The sequence below is a fragment of the Mangifera indica genome, chromosome 15 (genome assembly GCF_011075055.1).
Source record: "Mangifera indica cultivar Alphonso chromosome 15, CATAS_Mindica_2.1, whole genome shotgun sequence".
NCBI classification, from domain to species: Eukaryota; Viridiplantae; Streptophyta; class Magnoliopsida; order Sapindales; family Anacardiaceae; genus Mangifera; species Mangifera indica.
This window is the reverse complement of record NC_058151.1, coordinates 12,516,591-12,542,931: the sequence shown is the minus strand read 5'-3', so window position 1 is coordinate 12,542,931 and position 26,341 is coordinate 12,516,591. Positions and strand designations below refer to the sequence as shown.

General features: G+C 29.6%; 3 protein-coding genes and 1 non-coding gene across 4 annotated transcripts; 3 read left to right on the top strand and 1 right to left on the bottom strand.

Annotated features, from left to right (window-relative positions):
• Nucleotides 1-2,154: 2,154 nt before the first annotated feature.
• Nucleotides 2,155-3,262, top strand: LOC123197131 (MYB-like transcription factor EOBII). The gene is made up of 3 exons (XM_044611280.1): nt 2,155-2,293; nt 2,382-2,511; nt 2,714-3,262. The coding sequence occupies exons 1-3, from the start codon at nt 2,155-2,157 to the stop codon at nt 3,210-3,212; spliced, it is 768 nt and encodes a 255-aa protein (XP_044467215.1). The 3' UTR covers nt 3,213-3,262.
• A 1,006-nt stretch (nt 3,263-4,268) lies between these two features.
• On the bottom strand, nt 4,269-4,342 carry TRNAI-AAU. Its single transcript has one exon. It is a non-coding gene; the product is annotated as a tRNA-Ile (tRNA).
• Nucleotides 4,343-4,397: 55 nt separating this feature from the next.
• On the top strand, nt 4,398-6,535 carry LOC123197614. Its single transcript, XM_044611939.1, has 2 exons — nt 4,398-4,570; nt 6,161-6,535. The coding sequence occupies exons 1-2, from the start codon at nt 4,458-4,460 to the stop codon at nt 6,390-6,392; spliced, it is 345 nt and encodes a 114-aa protein (XP_044467874.1). The 5' UTR covers nt 4,398-4,457; the 3' UTR covers nt 6,393-6,535.
• Nucleotides 6,536-13,541: 7,006 nt separating this feature from the next.
• Nucleotides 13,542-18,616, top strand: LOC123197955 (agamous-like MADS-box protein MADS2). Its single transcript, XM_044612493.1, has 8 exons — nt 13,542-14,027; nt 15,993-16,071; nt 16,386-16,447; nt 16,766-16,865; nt 17,573-17,614; nt 17,692-17,733; nt 17,908-18,041; nt 18,262-18,616. Exons 1-8 carry the CDS (start codon nt 13,843-13,845, stop codon nt 18,344-18,346), a joined length of 729 nt encoding a protein of 242 aa, XP_044468428.1. The 5' UTR covers nt 13,542-13,842; the 3' UTR covers nt 18,347-18,616.
• The last annotated feature ends 7,725 nt before the right edge of the window (nt 18,617-26,341 follow it).

Below are 26,341 nucleotides of genomic sequence, written 5' to 3'. Positions count from 1 at the left end.
GAATAATAATACAATGAAACATTTGGGACCAATGATGAATACAAATACAATAAAACGCTTGCAAACACAGATCCATTATTTTGTAAAATAAGTTTTTTAGAATAATTAGGAGATATGAAATAAACCTAAACTGAGGCGAAAAGAAAGGTCGAAGATCATAACGTCTAAAATTTATTATTCATGATTTATGTGATTGCGGATAATTATATATATGCTTCGAGAAATTTTAGTTTATTGAATTATTATTTATGATGAATTTAAAATCTATTATGGTGCAGAGATAAAAATTTTATTAAGAGTAATATCACACAAATAAGTAACATTCCAATTAGAATATTTCCAAAACTTGGTTGTTACGCAAATCACAAATTATAGAGAGGAATTTACTTTTCTTGGTGACTTTGCAAAAAGCATATTTTATTCCATGATTTTGACTAAACCCATCATCTAGAAGCTCTAAATTTATAATAATAAAATTTTGTATGAAATTTTGTGCATAAATTAAAATATATTATCGTATAATTAGGTTTTAATTTATTTTTAATTATTTAATTATATAATAATATATCGATATTTATAAATAAAATTATATACAAAAATTATACACATAATATTACTCAACTTAAAATATCTATGAAAGAGGTAGCCATGGAAGAGTGGATTCAACGTGAAACATCCTCTTTGTTTTTAGTTCAAATTATTTCAAGACACATGTATGAATCTTACAATGAAGATTTCCTATTCGGGCCATTGATTAAGTAATTCTTTTAAGAAAATAAAAGGATTAGCAATAATTAACATGCTAATCACACGCCTAAGTGTATCCCACGTAGTCTAATTTGAATGGAAACTCCAAAAGACAGAAACCCATAAAGCTCTCTCTATGTAGATCTTCTTGGCACAATCATATCCAACATTTTTTATTAGATTTTTTTTTTTAAAAAAAACCTTATCTAAATTAAATTATTTTATTTAGATTAAAATGATCACACTAAATAAACGAAAATCTAGATTTATTGAACAACTCTACAACTATTATAATAAAATAATCAAAAATTTGATCTAAAAATACCGTAAATAAAACTTTACCCATTATTTTCACATTTAAAATAATTTTTATTTGCTACTTAAACTATCTTTTAAGATAAAAATAGGTTAAAATTTAGCACTTTAACAAGTTCTAAAAGGCTGTCATCACCATCTTTCCATAACTTTTATGTTATTGATCTTACGCTATCAATACCTAAAAATAGGCAAATATAAAGAATAAACAATTGAGTTTAATCAATTAAACAATGCCCTAAAATTCCATTTATGCTAATTGCATGCAGTCTAGAGAGCCAGGTGTAGCCTAGTTAGTCATCAACTTTTTCATAAATAATTACCCCCATTACCTTAACTGGCATGCTAGAAACTTCTTTATGCTAATTAATTAAGCATCATTAGCTATTAAACAATTCCTTAACCAGGTGACAATGAGTGCTTAGGCCAACAAATGGTGCAAAACTATTGGAAATAAAGCCGCTTTCAAGTAAACATCAACAACCCACAATTGCTTTCTTGCTATATGTGCTTTGAATCAGGTTTCCAATCCCTTGTCGGGAATATAGAATGAAATTATGCATATAAATAAATTATATAAATATATTTGTATATATTAAAATGATAAATTATAATTAAATAATATAATTGTTTATATTTTTATAATTTTAAAATAATTTAATGAGATATTATAATTTTAGTTTGGATAAATAAATTTTTACGATTTATTTGTATACTTTAAAATGTGTTGCAATTGTCGGTATGCCGTGCAATGACCAGGATTCAGAAGATCAAACAATGGTGCTGTACAATTGGTCAAGATAAGATGATGAAATGAGGTGGTGAGCACCATGAATTACTAACACTTGGACTAATTCTAGAGGGGGAATCAGTTTCGAAGAAAGGAGCTGAATCAAAGTTGATTTCAAAGATGGAGGTAGTGATAGTGAGATCAGCTTGGAATTAAAAATTCATTAAAGTAAAGTTGGGGAAGTGAGTGACTGATATTGAAGAGGAGCATGCATATATATAAAAAGGAAGGTTTATGTGGAGTTTGTGTCAGGAAATTCCGAGACAAATAGTAAGTTAGAAAGGTAGTGACAGTGAATTATAATGATGCGAATGATGGGTTGGGAAGCAACAGCACAAGGTTGGAGGAAAGGGCCTTGGACTCCTGAAGAAGATAAGCTACTTACCGAGTATGTTAACTTGCATGGAGAAGGAAGATGGAGTTCCGTGGCCAGGTCTTCAGGTAATTAATGAAAGCTTGACATGCTCTAAAAAGTTACTTATTCAAGAATATGATCCATATTATGAGTTGTCTCTGTGTATATTTTCAGGATTGAATAGGAGCGGCAAGAGCTGCAGGCTGAGATGGGTGAACTATCTAAGACCTGGGCTTAAGAGAGGCCAATTGACACCTCAGGAAGAAGGGATCATTATTGAATTGCATGCTTTATGGGGTAACAAGTAATGCTTCTCTCTCTCTCTCTTCTTCTTAACCCTTTTTAATAAGAGGTAACCTAAGTCTAGTAGCCGACCCTATTGTATAAGATAAATCAGGAGATTGGATTTGAACTTTTGTTCTTGTATCGGGAATCTCTCCTTCACCACTCAAACGCTCTTATTCTCGCAAACACATAATCCTAATTAGAGCATATGACTCCTACAGGTGGTCAACAATTGCAAGATACTTGCCTGGGAGAACAGACAATGAGATAAAGAACTACTGGAGGACCCATTTCAAGAAGAAAGAAAAATCATCTCAAAAACTGGAGAGACAACGGGCTCAACTTCTGAAACAAAAGCAACAGGCCGCCGCACAGGCACAGGCACCGGCACAACAACTACAACAAGAAGAACATAACAAAGTGGAAGAAAATCAACAAAGCACGGTTTCCATGCACCCCACGGAGGAGTACGATCAAATCTTGCTGGCTGTTGCTGCGTATGATGATTTTTCATCTGGCCTGTCGGATCACTATGTGGTAGCAGATGAAGCGCTGTGGGATGGACTGTGGAACTTTGAGGTTCCATTGCAGCATGGTCATCAAGAAACATGTAATGGCAACAAGATGGCCATGCAAAATCAGCCGGGGACGGCTATTACTCCTGGAGGGGAAGCAAATAATAATTTATTATGCCACCACCAAGGAAGCTATAGTTTTTAAGAAGCAAGAATGTGGTCATTTGTAGCTTTTTAATTATTATATGTTTAATATCATGCATGCATGTAATAATATCATTTATTAGTATAAAAAATTAATTAGTTGAGAAATTTGCTAATAAAGTGTTTTATTTCATATCATCTAGGTAAATATATAGTACGGGAAGTTAATTAATTTATATGGATATGAGAGTTGGATTCGAAACGAATTTATTTGATCTCAAAAAAAGTTTTATTCGAAGGAGCCCTAATGTAAATATGAGGTAAATGAAGACAAACTCAATACAAGCTAAGGCGTAGTATGGAAAATGAATTTGAATTAAAACCCGAATTATGCAAGCCAAGTACGGCTCACATCATTAAAAAAATTAAAAGAAACAACGTTATTCAGGGAAGTCAAACCAAACATCTCATGAGAACCCAAACCAAGTCTGAGTGGTCCACACGAACCTGAATCAGGTGCAAGTCAATCATGAACTCTTAAATCGAGAAGTGAATTGAATACGAACTAATGTTTCTCTATATTCAATGAGCTTGAGCCAAAAACAAACTTCATTTTGTTTGGCTTAAATTCAAATTGGACATAGCGTGACCAATTTTGCTGAATATCATTATACTTTATCTAGATATATAGAGTATGACGATTCACGTGTGAGTTATTGAATTTATTGGATTTTTAATGAGAAAGTCTATGAAAAAGGATAGATTTCCTTTCTCAACACAATGAATGATATAAAAATTTTCATTCTAAATATCGTTAGTTTGAAGCATTTGGGAAATAAAACCAATTTCATCTGATCAACAATTAATCGAATTAAAAACCAATTTTATAACATTTACATATACGAATCAGCATTAGTCATAGTGTTTAGATTCGAAATTAGGCCTATCTACAACCTCAACAAATACCTGACGCAAACATGAGCCCAAGCCCAAAACCCCAGGGGTGTATCAGCCCGGGCCTAAAGCTGAAAAATGGAAAAGCCTGCTGAGCCCAAGCCCAAAACCCAGGCAGTGCATCAGCCCAGGCCCAAATATGAAAAACTGGAAAACAAAAATCTGGCCCATGCAGGTCTCGAACCTGCGACCTTCGCGTTATTAGCACGACGCTCTAACCAACTGAGCTAATAGGCCATTGGTCTAGAGCATCGTAAACATGATTTAAATCCTTAAAAGTTTGAGATAAGATTATTGGCGCTGCGAGTTGATAAAATGGTCAGGTAGGTTGGTTGGTTGGAAGTAGAGGGAGATGGAGGGTTTAACGGCAAGTGAAATAGCAGGGTTTGGCGTAGGAGCTCTGCTGTTGTTCTCCACTGTTGCTGCCCCTAAACTTGATGCTTTCTTTTCTTCTCAACAGAGAAGGTATCTACATTACATCCTATTACCATTATCTCTCTTTCTTTCTTGCTTTCAATAATAATTGATGTTTAGTTGCTTGTGAAGATAAGACCTTAGCTAGCACTTGAGAGTTTAAGTGTCTGGCTGTTCTGGGTTTTACATGTTTATGCTGTTTGTCATCTGAATTGACCGGTAAATTATTGTAAAAGCTTTGTGCCATGTATCAATTTTGTTGTGAGAAAAGGGAATTTAAAGCTTAGAATATTAGGTCTGAATTTTCATCCTTGGAATTGATAGATTTATTTATAGTCTACTTTGAGTTTTAGAGTGTACAGAAATCGCATAGTTCTACAAATTATGTTTTAGATTGTATTTCGCTCAGCTTTATGATTCAGTCTAATCTACTGCATTGGTATGTGTAAGTGCTGTTATAGAAGTTAATTTGTTCTCAGTTGTCTTTTTTTAAACCATAATTTAGGTTGAGTAGGGGGAATTCTACATTGGCAACAATGAAAAACTAAAGGAGGTCTCTTATGATCGTAAGTGCAAAATATTAGACTTAGATCACACCTTGGAAAATATAAACTTTGGTGTGAGGTTATATGGCTTTGGAGCTTTTTAATCTCAACAACTAACTTTTAAAGTATGTTCACTCGAGGCTAGCTTGGAGCTAGCGCAAGAGAATCCATGTTGGCATTAAGGCTGCAAAGCATGGTATTTACCTATGGAGCATAGGTGTGAGTTGGTTGTGCACTAACTCCTTGATAGCCCTAAGTAAACACTCCTCAAAAGCTAGCTGTTAAAATCCACACCAGAAATTTATATTTTTCGACTTAAGATCCAAGTCTGATACCTTACACTCGAGATTATAATAAAGTCTTAGCCTTTAATAAGAAGATGAATCCTTCACCTAAGAAGTTAGTCTTAAATTGCATAGTTGAGTCTTTTTCAATTAGCATCCGAGTTAGACCCCAGAGCAATGCAATGTGATGCACTAACTTATCCAAATTTATTCACTCATATAAGGAGGAGCACCTCATAAAATTAATATAAATAAACTAAAAAATTGAAATTTCTGGCACTGGAGCATTGACTGAAATGCTGCTAGAAAAGGGTTATAACCTTTACAAACAAACAAACATTGTTGCCATCGTTCTAAATGCCTCAGCTCTGTGATTTTCTATTGGCAGCATGTGTCAAAGGTGTTACCTTTTCATCTTCTTGTTTTCACCACCACCTATTCTGTGACAATTGCAACTAAGTTATTTTGCTTTGCCAAAATTCAAGCTGCTAATTATGTTTCTGAACTCTTTAACATACAGAATATTTTCATAGCATTTCTCTGTTTTACTGAGATTTCATCTATAGCTGTACTCAAATGTAAAGGTCACAGCGCCATTTATAACCATCTATCATTTCAAGAAAAGAAAAGAAAAGGAATCCAAGTAGCTGACTTACCTCAATAGGGCATCTACAGTATTGAGTTGGGTTAGATGGCCAAGTACCTACTCTGAACTGTTCTGAAAGAAAGATGTCTGTTTCATCTTATGTACATACATCCTGATGTATACAATTTTAATAACTGTATGCTTTCCTGTGGATCTTGAATTGCAGTTCTCTGGGAATGTGCAAAAAATGCGGCAATTTGAGGCTGATAGCATGCTCAAGGTGCAAAGGAACAGGACTAGTTAAATCAAATGAACCATTCAATTTCAGCTTCATGGATAACTTGTATCCAATTTTAGGTGGAGATGAACCAAAAGTAAAGTCAATAGGATGCTTAAAATGTCAAGCCAAAGGTAGCTTCTGCTGCCCAGATTGCTCAAATATGCACCCCCAAGTATGATTCTTCGGAGTCTGTAATTAAAATTTCACCTTTCTTATTATCAGGAGCCACCATAATATTGTTAAGAATTGATTTGACTTTGATCATGTCATCTCTTTGTAAGATTTATTTTACATAAACAAATGAAATCATTCAATTCTAAATTCACGGGATTTATGCACAAATTATAAAATATTAAATTAAATACTTTCAAGGTATAACAATATCAAAAACCTCATGTAATTTGAATTTATAAAACTGTTGAGATTATCTATCCAAATTATCTCTTGATGTGAGTGGTTTTTAACTTGAGAAACTTCTTTAGATGACAGTTTTCAATTGGATAAGTTATACTGTATCAGATTTTGAAATAAATATATAGTCAATATATATAGTAAGGTAATTGATTCTCCCGTCAAATGTCTAATAAACTTTGTATATTACACTTTTCTTTATTAATCACTCAAATTTATCTATAAATTTTTATTAAATTATTAAATTATCTAATTTTGTTAAAATAAACTTATAATTAATGTTAGTTCATATAGGAAAATTTCTATTACTTTCTTTCTGATTAGAAGATTCATTATTAACTTAAATCTTCATCTTCAGCCAGCATTTAGCATAAAGCATTAAGCCCACAAACAAACCGACCATGGTATGTAGCCAAGGCAAAGTTTGACTAAAAATTAACCAACCCCATCATGGTCGAGAATCATGTTATAGTAGAAATGGGTATGCAAAATGTGACACCAGTGGTTGTTTTTGGCCTATGACTGTTGCCACTTACCACCTGCCCTTCTTTCTGTAAAGGGCCCTCGATGTTGACCCGAAATCCTGGTGGATCTTTTGCTTCAGTCAGTTTTTTCCATTAACGGAAAGGCAAGAGCTAGAAGAAAAGCATCGTGCTGCTGCCTACCTATTTTTGTTATGTTCCATTGGACTTTGCATCTCCACTTTCCCTCCGCCACAAACTCACCTTTCTCATTGTCTAGTTATTTAGATAAAGGAGAGGAATACTATATGTATACAGTTTTAAATACTCGATTAAATATTTAGATAATGTATTATGATTAGTTATTATTTTATTATTAATTTAATTTGAATAATAGTACATATACAAATAAATTGTACAAACTGAAATTATAGTATTTAATCGGATAATTTTGAAACAAGAGAGAAAAAAAGTAAACAATCATATTACCTCCTAATAAATCTATATGCTTAAACAATGTATATAAATTTATGTATAAATAATAATATATCATCGTATTAAATTAACGATAAAATAACGTTCAATCGCATGATGACATGTCATCATTTATGTACAAGTTTGTATTTATTGTTTATGCACATAATGTTATTCATCATCAAATTACAAGTTATTATCTCAATTTATACAGATAAGTGTATTTATAAAATTTATTTATATATATAGTTTTATTTAATGCAAAATCATTATCAATCAAATGACATATTATCTGAGTACCTAATTGAGTACTCAAAACTGAATGTATATAGTTTTATTGGAATCCTTTCAATATAAATAATTTTATCTTTTTATATAAAATTTACACCAATAATATAGTCTTATTTAGATTAAAAAATAATACTATGTATACGTAATTTTGAATATTTAATTGAGGATCAAATAATATATTATCATAGTTTTAAGTCCCTAGTTGAGTACTCATATGGTATATTATTATATGATTAAATATTATTTTACCTTTAATTTAAAATAATTCAATCACGCAATAATATATTATTTAAGAGTAATTTCATACGTACACACTTTTAATATATAATTTAGGTATACAGATGATAAACAATAAAACTATGTGCATATATTTTTGGTACATAATTTATGTACACAAATGAGGTGTTATCATGTGATTGGATATCATATAATGACACATCTTTTAAAATCACATAATTACATGATGACACATCACTGTGTACATGAATGAGAATATTAATTAAAATCAGCAAAAATTTTTTCGCGTAAACGTTTTTAGGCAAACGTACAGTAGTTTTACTTTTATAAGCAAATTTTTTTGTAACTCCAAAAATACCCTCTGGCTTATTACGTCATTTTCAACCATTCCATGTGTGAGATGTCAAGGCCCGTACAGGGTGCGTGCGGGTGGGTACAAAGTGTGTGGGTGCGTGCGAGCGAAGTGCGTGAGTACGTGAGTGCGTGTAGGTGTGCGAGTACATGTGGAGTGCTTGCAGGGTGCGTACAGAGTGCGTACAAAGTACGTAGGTGCGTACGGGGTGCGTGAGTGTGTATAGGATGCATGAGTGCGTGTAGAGTGTGTGAATACGTGTAGATTACGTGAGTACATACGGAGTGCGTGTAAAGTACAAACGCACCCTCATATATATATAAGACAGAGTGCGAGAGGGCGTGCAATACTATTTTTTATATATATAAATAAATAAATAAATAAATATATATATATATATTAAATATTATAATATAATATTTAAAAAATATAATAAATATTATAATATTTATATATAATATATATAAAAATAATAATAATTTTTAAATATATATTATATTGTTATATATATATTATATTTTTAAAATATTATATTATATTATAATATATATATATATATATAAAGCAAAGTGCGAGACTCGCACCGTCTTTTATATATATATATTTATATATTTATATTTGTTACGTACCCATATATTCTATGCACACCTACGTATTCTATACTCATCCTACGTACCCTGTATTCATTCTACGCATCCTACGTACACTCACGCATCCTGTACGTACCCATACAGTGTGATATGTACACACAAATTGTTAAAAATCATATAATAAGTTAGAGAGAGTATTTTTGAAATTAAAAGTAAATTTGCTTATAAAAATAAAATCACTATACATTTGCCTAAAAAAATTTAAGCAGAAAAAATTTTACCGATTTTAATTAATATCCTTACATAAATTATGTATAAAAAATAGGTATACATAATATTGCTTGATATATTATTATATAATTAAATAATATTTTATATTTAATTCAAATTATCTAATTATATAATAATATATAATTTATATATTTAAATTATATATAAAATATAAATACACGTGATACTATTAATTATTTAACTGTTCATTTAAATCCTCAAAATTGGATAGATCCAATTATACGGAGATAAATAATCCTTTGAATATATGCTATTTAATCTTGTATATAAAATTTACACCAATAATAATTTTTAATTTACAGAAAAGAAAAGAATATGCTTTTTTTTTTTTTGACGTTTTGATTGATAGCTTAATGTTACTTGGTAATCAAAAGGGCATACAAGTAAAACCCTATTTTGTCTGCTAAAGCATTGATGTAATAAACAGACTTTTTCATCACGCGTCCGACAGATGTCACACATCGCAAATTTACCAAGACGTGATACCTCTGTCAGATCTTGCCACGTGTTGACCAAGGACGGTTACTGTTCAGATTATGCATCTGAGATTTGCTACAATAGCCGAGCCGCAAGCTGACACTGTTCTTTTACCCTGTCATAATGCGACACGTCATCTAACAGTGCTGTTTTTGAGGTTTCTTCACAGACATTGGGCAGTTAAGAGGTTTTGGAGTCAGGCTCGGCTCAGGGCGCAGTTAGATACTCATCGAACATAAGACGGAGTTCTTGTGGAAACACGTGTCTTTTCCGTATTAAACATTTTAAACCTTTTAAAGTTAATTTTGTAACTAAATTCTCAAAATTTTCGACCTTTCGTTACATTTCAACATCCCACAAATGGGTTCAAAATTAATTATTCAATTTACTCTTTCCATTTCCACATTATATTTTGGGAAAGTGTAGTTAAAATATTTTTCGTCAATCTAGATGTAATTTAAGTGATAAAGAAAGAAAATTTATACACAAAAAATATAAATTCAAGACCCATCAACGAGAATATATTACAGTTGTTATATAATCGATCACTAGACCCAGAATTCTAGATAAGATTTCTTCGTTAGCAAAAAAACTATGCTTTTCATCACTAACACCATTGAGTTATTCTAATTTTTTCAAAGTGTTATGACCATCTAATCAAGAATGTTTTTGGATGATCCATCTTTACAACAACTTTGAAATTCAAGGCAATACAAACTAACAATGTTAATGATATGAGTTATTTTGTGATGGATTTCGACATAATTCATAGGCATATTTGAAAAAAAAAATCTCTCATATATAATTTGTCCTTACTAGTTATATTATATGTTTTTTTTTTTTAAACGAGAAAATCATACTTGAATTAAATTGTCTATTCAAGATTAAACCGATTATACCAAACAGATAAAACTTCAGTTTCAATGATTGACCCTCAAACCACTAAATTAAATAAATATATTGTTAATGAGTTTTGAACTAAAAGTCTTATACTTGAAATTTTCTTCTTTTATCATTCAAACTACCGTTGGAGGTCTATTGATGTAATATGTTGGTAGCCATTGAAATGGAAATAGGAGTTATTAATTTGGTTATCTCAACTTCTTTCGATAACATACACACGTTACATACACAAATTAGTCAATGCAAACATTTTCTCTTTCTTTAATGAATTGAAGCTATTAAAGGAAAATAAAGTTTTGTGTCTTATCATCGTGCCCAAATTTGTATTTGAAAGAATTGACATAACTTTGTGGTCCATATCCTCCACATTAGGAAATATTATTCAACCACCACTCTTTAAACACCCACATAATTTTAATCTCATAAAATAAATTTAAAAAAATAAATTATAATATTTTCCTCTTGCTACAAAAATATCAGTTTAGGAATAACGTTTTTTTTGGTAATGAATAACCTTACTTGAGTCAGACTGTTATATTAGGTCAAAACCAATTGAAACCAACCATATTGAGCATGATAAACTCTGAATCCAGTTATCGAATCCACAATTACTGAATCAAATAAATCAAGAGTTTAATTTTGATATATCATTAAAGGAGATTTGAGTTTATGCTCTCTTATACATTAAGTCTTTTCAGTTGTTACTCCAACTATCCGTCGGGGATGGTTGAGGGTTTATTCGTTAAAAATAATTAAAAAAGGGGCATTCTCCTGCGTAAAACTTTGAGATAAGGGCATGTTGAATGTTCCAAGGCTCTCAACTCGACACCACACATGAAGAATATTGAAGCCATTGCAATTTTCAAAAGCATGCAAATTTTGCTTTCTACTTGTCATTCGTAGCTTGCATGGCTTCTCCAACAAATAAGAATTATTTTCTGTAACCAAAAAAAAAAAAAAAATTAAATCCTACTTAATATTTTTTTGCCCTAAATCGATAATTCTGAACTCTTGAATCATTTGTAAAAACTAGAAACTCCATTAATGGTTTTGGGTGTTTTCTGTTTTGTCTTGTTGTTTCGTCCAAACTTGACTAAAATTTCAAGTTTCATGTTTGAGACCGTAACAAATATATATATATACTAAAATTATATATACATATTTTAAATACACAAATAGATACATATTTGATATGTGTTATCGTATAATTGTGTAATTTTAAATTAAAGATAAAGTATTACTAATTTGTATGATAACACATAATTGTATACCCATTTATTTATTTAAAATGAATATATATAATATTATTTATATATATATACTCTCAAATGATAATTTGAGTGACAAAAATTGGGGTGTTCAAGTATGAGAATATGTGTTTGAATTTCATGAATGACACATCAAAATTAAATTTTTGACTTATTTAGTATAGTAATTATGAGATCAATCACTAGATTTAAAATTTTACCTACATAATACGATCAATTCAGTCTTATATATATGTGACATGAAGAGTAAGACCTAGAAGTGGATTTGCAGTTAGAAATGAACTAATATTGTAAATAGATAATATTGGAGGGGCATCACGGCCAAAATAATTTTGAAACTAAAAATATGAAAGAAAATTGCATGACAAAAATGTAAACCAGTGAGATAGTGACACGTGTGAGATTCATTTTAAGGTAGATGACGACGTTCTTATATTTCTCAAGACATTGCCACGCGCTCCTAGATGTTTCCTTTTCGCACCGCCCATCTGTCCCACTAATATCCTTTTCTTAATCGTTCTTCTTTTATGTCTCACACCCACAATCACAGCAATCTAAGTGAGTTTTCGGTTCGAATTTGAGATTTGATTAATTGATACGAGCTTAATTGGAGCTTATCTTAAAAAATTATATTATTAATTTTAAAAAATAATTTAACATTTATAATTTATATATTAATTTATTACCTTATATTCAAAATATAAGAATATAATTATTAAATACAAGCAGGAAAAAAAAAGATATATAAATTATGTAAATATATATATTATGATAAATAGTAAAAAATATGTTTATAAAAATATAATCATAGAACTTATATACGGGGAAAATACAAAATATGCATATATGATTTTAATATAACACATTATTAATAATAAAGTTAAAAAATATATATGTCACTCATAATTTTAGTACTTTTTCTAGATTTTTTAGTAAAAATTAATATAACACGATATAGAAACGGGATTCAAATTAAAGTCATATAGTCAAGATTAAATTATAGTCTCTTAAACAACTCAACTCATTATCAAAATATTGTTCACTTCTACAAGACTCAGTATTCTCGCTGAGATTTGCCTTACTATCACTTAAAAAAACATGTAAAATAAATCTAATGCCATCTATAACATTTATGATACACATCTTAATAGCTTAAAGAGCTCAAATATTATTTAACCAACCTTTTTTTAACTTTTTCAAGTGATACGAGAAATATATACAAACCTAACATATCTCATATACTTTACTAGAATAAAATTTATCTGAAGTTATTGTAGAGGCCTATATAATATATTTGGACTCGTTTTAATGGTCCAATGACACATGACAATTCTCATATTCATTGCCAAAGAATTTCTCATTTTAATTTGTTTTTCCCTTGACCACTAAAACACATTATTTAAGACATTAAAATGAATAAAACAACTGAAACAATGAGGATTTTCAGTTAAGAGGCAGTGTACCACACGCGGCGAAAGTGAGAGTAGGGAAGAAAGGGTGGAAAGTGTGGGAAGTAAAAGAAGATAATGAGTTATATGAAATTAGAAAGAGCACCAACCCTAAAAGCTTCACCAGGTTCATTTATGGTGAAGAATTGAAGCCTGAGGTAAATATCACAAAGCAAAAACACAAACCCAATTACATAAGAAAGCTCCATTGTCTCTCTCTAGTCTAGCTAGGGTTTCCATTTCTCAAAACTTTTGTTTTTCTTTTGTAAGGTTTTCATATTTTTAGTTGTGTTTCAGTACCTTGACTCTTAAAAAGAAAGATCATCTACTTCTTCCCCAGAGAAAAGATTTTCATTACTTGAAATATATATTTATTAAGTAATATTTTTTTTTTTTGTTTTGGTGAGGGGATTGTTGTTATTATTATGGGGAGAGGAAGAGTTGAGTTGAAGAGGATAGAGAACAAGATAAACAGGCAAGTCACATTTGCCAAGAGAAGAAATGGGTTGTTGAAGAAAGCTTATGAACTTTCAGTTCTCTGTGATGCTGAGGTCGCTCTCATCATTTTCTCCACCCGTGGCAAGCTCTATGAGTTCTGCAGCACCTCTAGGTATAACCCTTTTCTTCTTTTTCTTGCTCTTTGTTCATTTTATTTGTTTATACTTAATTTCAGTAATCTTTCTGCCACTTTTTTTTTGTTTGTTTTTGTTTCCACAGTTTGATCAACCTGAGATTTGGAACTTCTTTAATTATCTCATGAATTTTACTGTTTTTCCTTATACAATGATTTGCACTTTCTGTAAATATTTCTGGTTTTTTTCCTTTATTTTGAGAAGTTTTTTTACTGTTCTTTTTTTGTGAGGTAATCAAGATCATCTTAGATTTTCTTTTTTCATGGTTGAATTAAGGTTCTTTTTGTTGTGATCTGCTATGCATAACTTCTGCAGAGCAAGATCTGATTCAAGTAAAGTTTTTTTCCCCCCCTTTTCTGACTTCTGTTGTGATTTCTGTATGAACAAAACCAGATAACATTATTTTCTCATGATTTTCTACTAACATAAGCCTTAAGATAGCCGTCTCCATAAAGTATCTTCAACCTCTAAAACATCCCATAAACATTCTATTTTAGAACTTACAAAAACCAAGTCTTGATATTTCATCTCTCCCACTAATTAGCTTTAATCCATTTGTCCATCTTCTAGTGAAGTGACAGACAAAGACACAAACAATTTAGTTAGCTTTGGCTTTACATAGATTCTTATTTCTTTAAAAGCCAACTATTATGGATCCATGTACATCGAACTTTCCCTGTACAAAATATGAGCTTGATGGTTATTTCTTGATGCTGTCTCTAGCCAAACTTTGCATGAAAACATTTTCTCAATAAGGGATTTTCAATCATCTACAGTGCTTCAGATTCAGCACTGGCTTCTTAACATTAACTAGAAGAAAAATTAAAATTATTTTAAGTTATTTGGGTAAAAATTGCTCCTATTATTTAATTATCTAAGGTATGTCAGATATTGAAAACAAATTCACTATAATTTTTTTTTTTTTTTTTTACTTTGTTAAGGTTAGGATTTAATTATCTAAGGTATGCAAAAACTTCATGCATGACTGTTTATTGTTCGTGCATATCAAGTTCTCAACATTTGTTACTCCTTACAAATTTGTACAAGACAATATGGAAAGAACTGCAAGAATTTTGAACGCTATTTTAAAATTTATTTTCTTGATTGATAATGATGATCATAGAAACGTAAGCAATCAGGATTCTCTGTATTTTATCTAAACAAAAATCAAGTTTGTGTTGACTGAAAGCTAAAGGATAAAAAGTGAAGGTTGTACCTCGAAGTTAGAGTTCCAGATACCAAAACATTGGAATGGGTACCGGGAATGGACATGAATCATCAGTTAAAATCTTCATAAACAGCTATTAGTTTTATAAAAATTTACAGAATTAAACTAGGGTAGAATAAGTAGAGAGGAAGAACACGAATTATTTATCCTAATTTACCAAACAATAGGCTATATCAAATAGAGTTAAGAATATTTCAATAATTTTTTTATTATTATAATGAATATATTTGTTAATGAAATATCGTATCTTTTATGGGAATAATATATATAAATGCAAGAGGATTCTTATTTCAAGATCAAACTTAGGTAAAATTTTTATTTATAAAAAACAAATTTTTAAGTGTCTTTTCATCAGTTAAGCTCAAACCACCTATGGTTCAGAGGTGTTACCCCTGTACCCTGTAGGCTACAACCCATCGACTCACCGAGAATGAAACCATTGTGTGCTTCTCTCTCTATAAGCAAAGTGATCTCTAATTCTAACAAACAAGATTGTCTGCATTTCAGTAATGGTTATATACCATTTATGTGGAGAACATGAAGATGTATTGCCGACTGAAAAAAAAAAAGAGAAAGAAAGAAAGTTGTGTTGCTTAAGTTAAACGATAAGACAGTTACGTAAATTAACTTGATGAGAATTTCTTTTATTTTTTAAGGTTTTAGTTTTAAACTCACCGTGAGATCTTTGCTTCCTTTTTTGCCTTGGCAATGGCAGCATGCTCAAGACCCTTGAGAGGTACCAGAAATGCAGCTATGGTGCAGTGGAAGTTAATAAACCTGCCAAGGAGCTCGAGGTATATGTACTGATAATTTATGTCCTATACAAATTATGTAATGTCAAAGCTTTCATAGGGAACACGCGTAGGCTCATTTTATGGCTTCTTTACTTATTTTTCCCTCAAGAAATGCATTTTTCAAAGAATAGTTTTCTGAAGTAATTATTGGATGTATCAGTTTTACCTCTTATTTGTCTCAAGGGATGGATGAAGCTTGATTATGAGTTGATAGATGGCATATGATTTTCTACAGCAAATTGACAGTATGGTTGAACTATTTTGGTTGCTTTTATAGAATTATTTTCTGAGGAGGCTGTTTTACCTTGTAACAGAGTAGCTACCGTGAGTACTTGAAACTCAAAACGAGATTTGAAGCCCTCCAGCGAACTCAGAGGTATATATCTTCACCATTTTCTTTCTTCTAATACCTTTTCCTTTACAATTAACATTCATGTGGGAAAGATAATAGTAAAAAGGGTTGATTTCCATCCCAGGTACTGGAGCTTGTATTCAAGTTCTGATGGAATAAATTGAATTCAAATCTCAAATTATCAGTTTCGAACTAGCTCTCTTTTATTCAAATTAGTTTCAAACAGGTCTTAATGTGGGCACGATCAAGATCGAATCCAATCCTAATAATAATCGTATACAAAAAAATTAGGGTTTTATGTATTCTTACTCATGAAATGTGTACCTTAATGGATCACTTCAGGAATCTGCTTGGGGAAGACTTGGGTCCCCTTGGAACAAAGGAGTTGGAGCAGCTTGAGCGCCAGTTAGAGTCATCCTTGAAGTATGTTCGATCCACTAAGGTATGTGGATACTTATAAAAACAAACCTTGTTTTGCTCTATTATTCATGAACATTCATGTTCATAATTTTTAGAATGGCATAAAAATGCACGCAAGGAAATATTGTTTACAGTGTAAAACATAGCAAAACTTGAATTTGCATACTATTGATTTGAATATGAGCTTGCCAATATGTGTGCTTTAACTGCATGCACAGTATACGGTATAAAAATCCTGAGGCAATGAAGCTTGGCTCCTGTGCCTTCAGTGCCAACATAGCTACTTGAACAGCCATGACTACTTCTGAAGTTTCTGATTATGTGAATTTGCTTTCTGGGATGTTGTGTAATTTCATAGCACTTTGTCACAAAAGGTTCCAAGTTAACCCATCAAAGTTAATAAGTTAAGGGTGCTTATTATATTTGATATCAAAGCCTTTTGAGAAAGCCTCTTTGAGGTGACACAATTTAAGAAGAGGCCTGTGCTGCAAGATTTTTGTGCATGAGGTGAATGATTTGAAAAGGTTACTGGGCTCTTTGGGCTTTAAGCCATTGCAAAAACAACTTTTAGTTTGAGTTTTAGAAGCTTATGTTCATTTTCAGATCTATAATAACTAAGCCAAATAGGAATGGTTTACACAGGGCTACTTTTGGGTTGGAAAGAAGACATATTACCTTTTTGTTTTTAAAATTATGATATTTTAACTTATATTTCAATCTTTTTTCCAGACCCAGTACATGCTGGACCAACTTGCTGACCTCCAAAACAAGGTACAAACATTTGAAAGAAATTAATAATGCTCCGATTTATGTATTCTTATCTCTAACATGCTGCTTGTGAACTACAGGAACAGTTGCTACTTGAAGCCAACAGAGCTTTGACTGTAAAGGTAACTTTATACTTAAAACACTTCACAGTAAAATCATATTTCAAGTTTAGGCTATCTTTCTCAAACTTTTTGCATCTTTCTTTTCTCTGCCAATATAGTATTGAAAACTTTTCTCATAGTCATATGGTGCACATTAGTTTTTATCATCCAACCATGGTTAAAAATGTTTGGCAGCTGGAGGAAATCAATGCAAAAACTCAGATTCGTCCAACATGGGAAGGCAGTGAGCACATGTCATATGCTCCTCAGCATCCTCAGACTCAAGGCTTATACCAGCCCATAGAATGTGATCCCACTTTGCAAATAGGGTAAATATGTACTCAACTCTTCTCAAACATTCCCTCGTTGAATAAAACTAGGCATATAAATGTATAAACTAAATTGGAAACTTGTGATTGTATACATGTTTTTTTACTTTAAAATCACTCGATCAGATGCTATCATCTCAATCTATTTAGATAAGTTTGTACCATTTGTTTATATATATAGTTGTACTCATTTTCATTTTATACTACATGGTTATTGCAGGTACACTCCTGTAGTTTCTGACCAGATTACTGCAACATCTCATTCCCAACATGTGAATGGGTTTATTCCTGGATGGATGCTCTAAGTGGGGTTTGATGCTCAACTGGGAAAATGCTTCTTGATGTTTGGCAATTTGTACATGTTTTCAAGAGCATGTTTTAAACCCACCCTTATCAACATAAAAAACAGCAGTGACTGATTGAAATTGTTGCATGGGAGGACTAAGGAACCTTCATCCCTGGACTATATCCCCTTTAAATTATTATGTCTGATGGCATTTAAGACTTCTATTTTGCTATTTGCTGTGTTTTACAGCATGACTATTTCTTAATGAACTGACTTGATTACTATTTAATATTTTCTAATCATCACTTGCTTTATATAATTCCCAGTAATTTTTGTTGGTAACAACCCAAATTCAAGTCTTTTTTACGTTTGTAAAACTCTATAATTAATTATTTAAAAAAATTTATCATTATATAATTAAATGATTTTGAATTATAAATAAATTAATATTAAATTATATAATAATATATTATTTAAATATTTAATTAAAGGTTCAAAATTGGATATTATATGTGTTTTAGTTTTGGAACCATATTTTAGATATGGAAAGAGGCCCATCAGAAGACATTGGCCTGTGTTTTTTCATGTGCCTTGGAAGACACACTGGAGCAGAGCCCAGCCTAGTTCGCTGTGTTAGTGATTATGGGTGGTCTTACTAAAAATTAAAAATTTAATTTATCTGGCCAAGTCACAAAACTCAATTTAATATTCTTTTTTTATCTATAAGGAAGAATCTCAATTTTATATTTCAAAATTGATATTTTACGTATAATAAAATTATATATGTATATTTTTTTTATATAATTTAAATATACAAATAATATGTTATAATATGATTAAATAATTTTGAATTAAAAATATAATAATACTTAATTATATGAAAATACATCATCTATTTTATTCAAAATATGTATATATAGTATTACTCTTTTATGTATTCTCACATATTAGCAAATATATATATTTTTTTATCAGTGACAAAATTGATGGGTTGTCTTAATGTTAAGGTTTGATTCGATCTAACTTATTTGAGCTCAAATTCAAGTTTGAATAGAACAATTCAAGTTTAAGGTAGTTTTGATCAAATCTATAATTGAATTATTTTCAAGTTGAGTTAAGCTTTCACTCATCGATCTCAAGCTATCTTTTTAATATTTGAGTAAATCTCGAATCAAATTTTATTTGAGCTTGACTTGGACTGAATTTATCCTTACTTGACGTATTTATTTTACAACTAAAAACAAGATGCATTTTTTAGCAAATTTATTATAAAATTATATAAATTGTATTTTTTAATACATTAATATGATATTTTTTTATTGATGATTATAAATAAAATATCATCATGTGATTAGATGATTTTAAAATTAACGATAAAATAACATTCAATCACATGATAAAATATCATCTGTATGTCCAATTATATATTAAAAAATATTTACACATAGCATTGCTCTTAGAAGTAGGGTGATTTACTATGATACTTTTGATAGAAAAATAGTTAAAGTTTAATTTATTTAATTAAAAAATTAAAATTTTAGTTCATTTAATAAGAGCATTAGAAGTTCAATCCCTACAATAAAAAAATAAAACAAAGTTTAATCCTTTTAATTTAAAAAAAAAAAAAATTGGTCTCTATCTTTTTTTTTCCATTATAATTTTAAACCACAAGTTCGTCACTTTTCAAAAAAATCAATTTCCTTTTGTTATTGGCTTGGGAAGCTCGACAATTGAGCAATGTCATGTGTATATATTTTTGATATATAATTTAAATATATAAATGATATATAATCATAAAATTGAGTGTTATTTTATCTTTAATTCAAAATCATCCAATCACATGTAAACACATCATATGTATACTTAAATTATATAAAAAAAATATATATAATTTTATTGTTAGCAATTTACGTGTAAGCCAAATGAACCAAAAATAACACAATTTGAGTTTAAAAATTGAAAAATTGGCAATTAAGGAAATTGAGAAATAGCTAAAACTATAATAATAAAATTATGTACACAAACTATGACATGTGTTCTTGCGATTGGATATTAATTTATTTTTAATTTTTAAGTATTTAATTATATAATAATATATCATTATTTAAAAAAAAAATTATACACACAACATCACTCAAACTATACAGTCATAAGCTTTTAAAAAGCAATAAATATTAAATTTGAAAAAATCTCTTTTCAATCCATATTTGGGCCATCATCTTTAGAAGAAGAAGTTTTATGTTTTTGTTTCTTTTTGTACAAATTGACTTGGATTGGGTCACGGTCCACATGCCCACCACCCATCTCCATTTCTCACTCAATGCCAACCAACTTTCTTGTACAAATTTTTTGTACAAATAGAATTGTCATGAGATAAATGGATGATTTTGTATACAAGATCAACTTAGTAAATGATAATTTAATAAAATTAATTGTATAAATAATAATGTATTATTATATGATTGAATGTTATTTTATTTTTAATTTTTTAACTATTCAATCACCTGATGACATGTTATTGTTTATGCATAAAATTATAACAAAAGTTGTTCACATAACATTACTCAATAATAAGTACAGGTGAGTCAACACCCAAATTTGAATCAAAATCAGAATTGATGGGAACCCAATTATGTGCACAACTTTTGTATACAAACGATGAAGTGTCTCTACATGATTAGATATTGTTTTATTTTTAATTTTCAACTATCCAATCACATGATGATATATTGTTGTTTATGCATAAAATTATATATAAAAATTATGTACATAATGCTACTCTTTATGTATACAATGGTGGTGGTGGAGGCAACTCATGAAACCAACTATTATAATATTTAATCACAACAATATCTCTTTCATTTTCTTCCTCTAATTGGAACACTATCGCTCTCATTTTCTCTGTTTTGAAGAGCTCCACCAAATTATAACAATAAATTATTTGCATATCTTTGAAATAGTTTTGCTTCATAATAAGTGATTGGAGTCTTGGAGAAACTTAAATAGTGTGTTGATTTGTTAGGAATCATTCAAGATCTTGTCAATGAAATGAAAAAGATTATATAGATTGGATCCTTGAGAAATCAGGAATATGTTCAGTCAAGATATTATTGTTGTAGAAAATAATTTTGTTTTAATAAAATATGGGTAAACAATTTTTTTTTTAATAACAAAGAATCTCACTCAATCCGGATCATTTCTTTAAAATGAAATTACCATATCAAATAGATCAAATTCTGAATATAGTGACCAGTATTACAAATGGATAAATACTGTTGGGAGGAATTTTGTATATTTTAACGAAGTATCTAGACAAGAATGAGTGATGTGACAGTAAAAGAACTATATCGAATTAGTTTGCATGCAAGAGTTTGAAAATATAACATAGTTTTTAATTGGCATATTTTAAAAAATTGTCATTTTAAGTGACAAAAAGTTTCTCTTTGTTGATATGAATGAAAATATGGTTTTCTAGTTTAATTTTCTCACTAATTATCTTCTAATTAATAATAATATTAAACTTAACCGCATTTAAAAATACATAATTATAGTCATATCTCTTTTGTTTCTTTATGGGGTAAGATTGGGTGAGATGTAATAAATATAATTATTTTGATTAGAGTTGATTAAGAAAGATTAAATTAAGATGTTAATGAGAATTATGAATTACTTGTTCATGAAAAAAGCAAGATATTTTTAGGAAAGGATAATATTATATGTATAAAAACATTTTTTATTAACTAATTTATACAAATAACAATAAAATTATACATATCTACTTTAAGTATATAAATAAGTACGTAATTGATATGTGTCATCATCTGATTGAAAGATTTTAAATTAAAGATAAAATAATATTCAATCATTTGATGACAAACATAAATATGTACATATTTATGTATTCAAAGTGGACATACATAATATTACTCTATAAATAAAGGGGGTAACATATGAAAAAAGAGAAAAGTAAATATTTACACCGTTCATACACATACTATTATATAATATTGAAACATATAATTTTATTCTTTAAAAAAACTTAAAAGAGGACCGTGAAACACTGTCTTATCCAGTGCAGTGCAATAGATTAATATTTAAAAGTTGTTTAAAGGAAAAGAATGGTATCAAATCAAATCAAAATGGTGGAGCATATACATGGAACAAATCTGGTGTACCGTTAATTATGAAGAAAGCCAATTTCTCCACTATAAAAAGAGTGTTGATTCTGAATATGAGGGTGTTCTTATTTTACAAAGTCAATTGTTCTATCTAGATAAGGTAACTTATTATTAGAATTAGCCTTCCAAATTCCATTCATCATACTTTACCACTATATTTTATTATAATGCCGAGTTTAACATTATCTTATATGTATAATTAATATCGATAATGCAGAGTTACCATTATCTTATATATATAATTAATATCTATAATGCAGAGTGTTTTTTTTTTAGCCGGGAACCCCACCTGTATTGATTTAATGGATAAATCTGAGATACAATAACTAGACTTGTAATCATTACACCAAATAAGTCAAAGTTCATAAGAATGATAGACGCTTAAACTCAGATTTTCTCCTTGGAAGTTTTAATACTTCACAAGTTTTGTTAACTTTTAATGTCAACATCTATAATACAAAGCTAATAGATCTTGTTTTTATTTTATACACCTCAATTGTTTAATATGAAACATATGCTAAGTTTTTGTTTTTTTTTCAAAAACGATAAAAAAATCACTCTATAATTGTTTACCTTCAAACAAATTTTATATCGATAAAATATAAGGAGAATGTTGGATACACATGAACATCTCACTTTCTATGAGAATATGAGAAAAGATTTGCTTTAGATTATAAAGCCATGAGTAAATAAGTGAGAGAGATTTTATGTATATTTTAACAGTGAACTCAAATGTTATAGGTACCCTTTTAAACTATTAAAAATTCCTTAGACACAAAGGAATTTTGATATAATTACAAGAGATTTTTAGTAGTTTTCAGAATTTCAGTTATACTAAGATTAAAACAATTAATCTTTAAGAAGGGTTTATTCTATAAACCCAATTTTTTATGATAAATATAATTAATGTCTTTATTATAAGAATAATGTATACTAAATGATCACCCTTGTAAGTAAGAAGATACATGTAAAATCATTCTTATTAATGAGATAGAGTAAATATAGAACGGATGGACCACTAAGAATATATATATATAAAGAACAGACTCCAAGGTCACCAAAACTTTAAAAGTTCCAAAGAGAATATATGAATTCAAATCACTGTTATATTTGTGAAACTTTAATTTATCTAATACATTAGTTCCGTTTCACAATCATGTCATCCAAAACGTTGTATTTTTTTGTAAAAGGCCAAAAAAAAAAAAACAGTTAAGACTATTAATTAATTTTCTAGGCATTTTTCTGACGATATACACTAGTGTAACTTGTTGATAAAGCTCCTATTATTTGGCTTTCAGAAGATGAAAAAGAATCTTTCTTTTTGGCTTCATAGATTAGGGTTTCTTTAATGGAATTTGGGTGTAACCGGTGTTGAGTTATTCAGTAAATCGTGAGGACGATGCTTGGTATCTCCTACAAGAAGTATTAAAATTTATAAGATGGTAACTGTGAAACATAGAGCCTTCTCTATGACTGTTGCAGCTATCTTGATCCTGTTGTAGCCTATATGTTGGACAGAGCTCATGCGGTCGTCGGTATCGTTGAAGAATGCAGAAACTTATAAAAAAAAAAAACATAGGCCATCAATCCCGCCATCGCCATCCTGTTTATTATCAACACACACACACACACACACACACATATATATATATATATATGCATCCTTTGTAGGTGTCATTTTTAATTCACCAACTCAAAAATTATAAAGTCAATTGACTATAAGCATGTTTTAAAAATGGTGAGGTACCATAGAGGAGCACTTTGAGAAAAAAGGTGTTTGAGAGTACACGCACTCATATGCCATTCAAATTAAAGGAGTTACTCCGCATATTTGAATTTGAGAAAAATGAAATATCTATTATTAGGATTAGATTTAATCTAAATCAAACTCAAATAAAACTTAGTTTGAGATCGACAGGTTGAGACTTGAATTTGACTTGAAAATAGTTAAACTTTTGATACAAACTGATTCAAACTTAAATATTTAAATCAACTTGAATCTTTTGATTCAAACTTGGCTTGCTCAATTCAAATTTGGATCAAATCTAACTTTATCTACAATAATGTTTTTCTTCTTTTATCTGTAGAAAACAAAATCTTTTTATTGTCAATTTTAAACTGTATTTTGTGTTCTTCAAGACAATCGAACACCCTTAATCTAATTTGAGTAATATTATGCATACGCATGTTTGAATCCACAAATGGGTACACATATAATGTATTTTTAATTTAAAATTATACAATCACATAATAATATCTTATTTATATATCTATTTATATATTTAAAAAATATATGTACATAATTTTATTCCTCTAATTTATATGCTATAGAAAACATATGGGACTTCAATCCCTGTATGATATTGAAGTTTCTATTATTAATATTTATAAATAGTACTGTTTCAAAATGCCAAAAAGCCAATAAAGGAAAAGGTACAAAAAAAAAAATTAAATCAATAAATAATAATAAGGTAGTTTATATATAAAAGGATACCTAAGGCATCGTTTGTCATTTAGGGTTTGCATATATTTGCACTGCATGTCTCCTTGAGACATATTTTACAAAGCTATGTGTCTTGTACGAATTATTTCTTTGCATCAATTCATGTCTCCCTACAAACTTAATTTTAATTAGGGTTCAACAAGAGTTGTCTTTCCATTAGCAACACTAAAGAAGAAATTTTACCTTTTACCAACAAATATAGTAAGGTGGGATCAAGAGTTTGAACGTTATCGAGAATCATGATAATTTATAAAATACAAATATTTGTTTATATATACACAATGATCAAGGAAAAAACTTAAAAATCTTTTGAAAAAAAGCATAACTCTCGCTTTAATTTCTTTAATTTAAAATTTTAAGGTCGATAAATGTTCATAAAATGGTCCCCGATCACAATTCTCCATTGCCAAAAAAGATAAAGGTTTAGCACGAGGTGATTGTATATAAGAATATTAGTACAATGGCGCCAAATTGTGGAGGATGGTCCCCTTAATCCTGAATTATTTTAGCAAGAGACGGTACAAAGGGTTAATTAAAATATAATCTTGATTAATGGACCTCATTCATGAAATCCTTAAAAGCCTCTAAGGTTCTTAATAATGTATTAAACAACTAATCACATTAAACAAAAGGCCAAAAGACTTGTACCTACCTAAGATATAGTGAAATCTCAAACTCCTATCCTCCAACTTTTAAAACCCAAGTATCAACCCATAAGTCAATTTCTATTAAAAATATCAGTTATGGTTAAGAGTAAAACCATTATTTATTAAAAAATTTTAAAAAATTAAAGTTTTATAATATTTTATTTCCAGATTTAAAAACTCATAATTCCCCCACCTAAAGTTTTCAACTTTTGAAAAATGACAATTTTACCCTCAAATTCCTAGGTTTTTGTTTCTCCCCTATCTATCAATGGTGACCATTAAGATAAGACAAAGAGTCGACAACCATCTTTAACAGATGAATTTTCATCTTTGTCGACTAAAAGACAACGTTTAGGATGATCTCTGTCTCTTCCTAGACGTCGACGAAGAGACATCACTTTTTGTCAACAAAGACGAAGATTCGTCTGTCAGAGATGGTCGTCAGCTCTCCATCTTATCTTCAGATGGTTGTTGGAGAGGGAAAAAAGAAAACCTAGGGATTTGGGGGTGAAATTGTCATTTTTTAAAATTTGAAAACTTTGGTAGGAGGAAATTATGAACTTTTAAACATAGTGAGAAAAATGTGATAAAACTTTAATTTTTTAAATTTTTTAATAAATAACAGTTTTACCTCTGATCTTAATTAAATTTTTTAACAAAAATTGGTTTATGGATGGGTGTTTGAG

Coding starts and splice junctions, on each gene's coding strand:
- LOC123197955 (XM_044612493.1), top strand. CDS start 13,843: ATGGGGAGAGGAAGAGTTGAGTTGAAGAGGATAGAGAACAAGATAAAC. Junction 14,028..15,992: donor GAGTTCTGCAGCACCTCTAG/GTATAACCCTTT, acceptor TGGCAATGGCAG/CATGCTCAAGACCCTTGAGA. Junction 16,866..17,572: donor AGTATGTTCGATCCACTAAG/GTATGTGGATAC, acceptor TCTTTTTTCCAG/ACCCAGTACATGCTGGACCA.
- LOC123197614 (XM_044611939.1), top strand. CDS start 4,458: ATGGAGGGTTTAACGGCAAGTGAAATAGCAGGGTTTGGCGTAGGAGCT. Junction 4,571..6,160: donor TTTTCTTCTCAACAGAGAAG/GTATCTACATTA, acceptor CTTGAATTGCAG/TTCTCTGGGAATGTGCAAAA.
- LOC123197131 (XM_044611280.1), top strand. CDS start 2,155: ATGATGCGAATGATGGGTTGGGAAGCAACAGCACAAGGTTGGAGGAAA. Junction 2,294..2,381: donor TTCCGTGGCCAGGTCTTCAG/GTAATTAATGAA, acceptor GTATATTTTCAG/GATTGAATAGGAGCGGCAAG. Junction 2,512..2,713: donor CATGCTTTATGGGGTAACAA/GTAATGCTTCTC, acceptor TGACTCCTACAG/GTGGTCAACAATTGCAAGAT.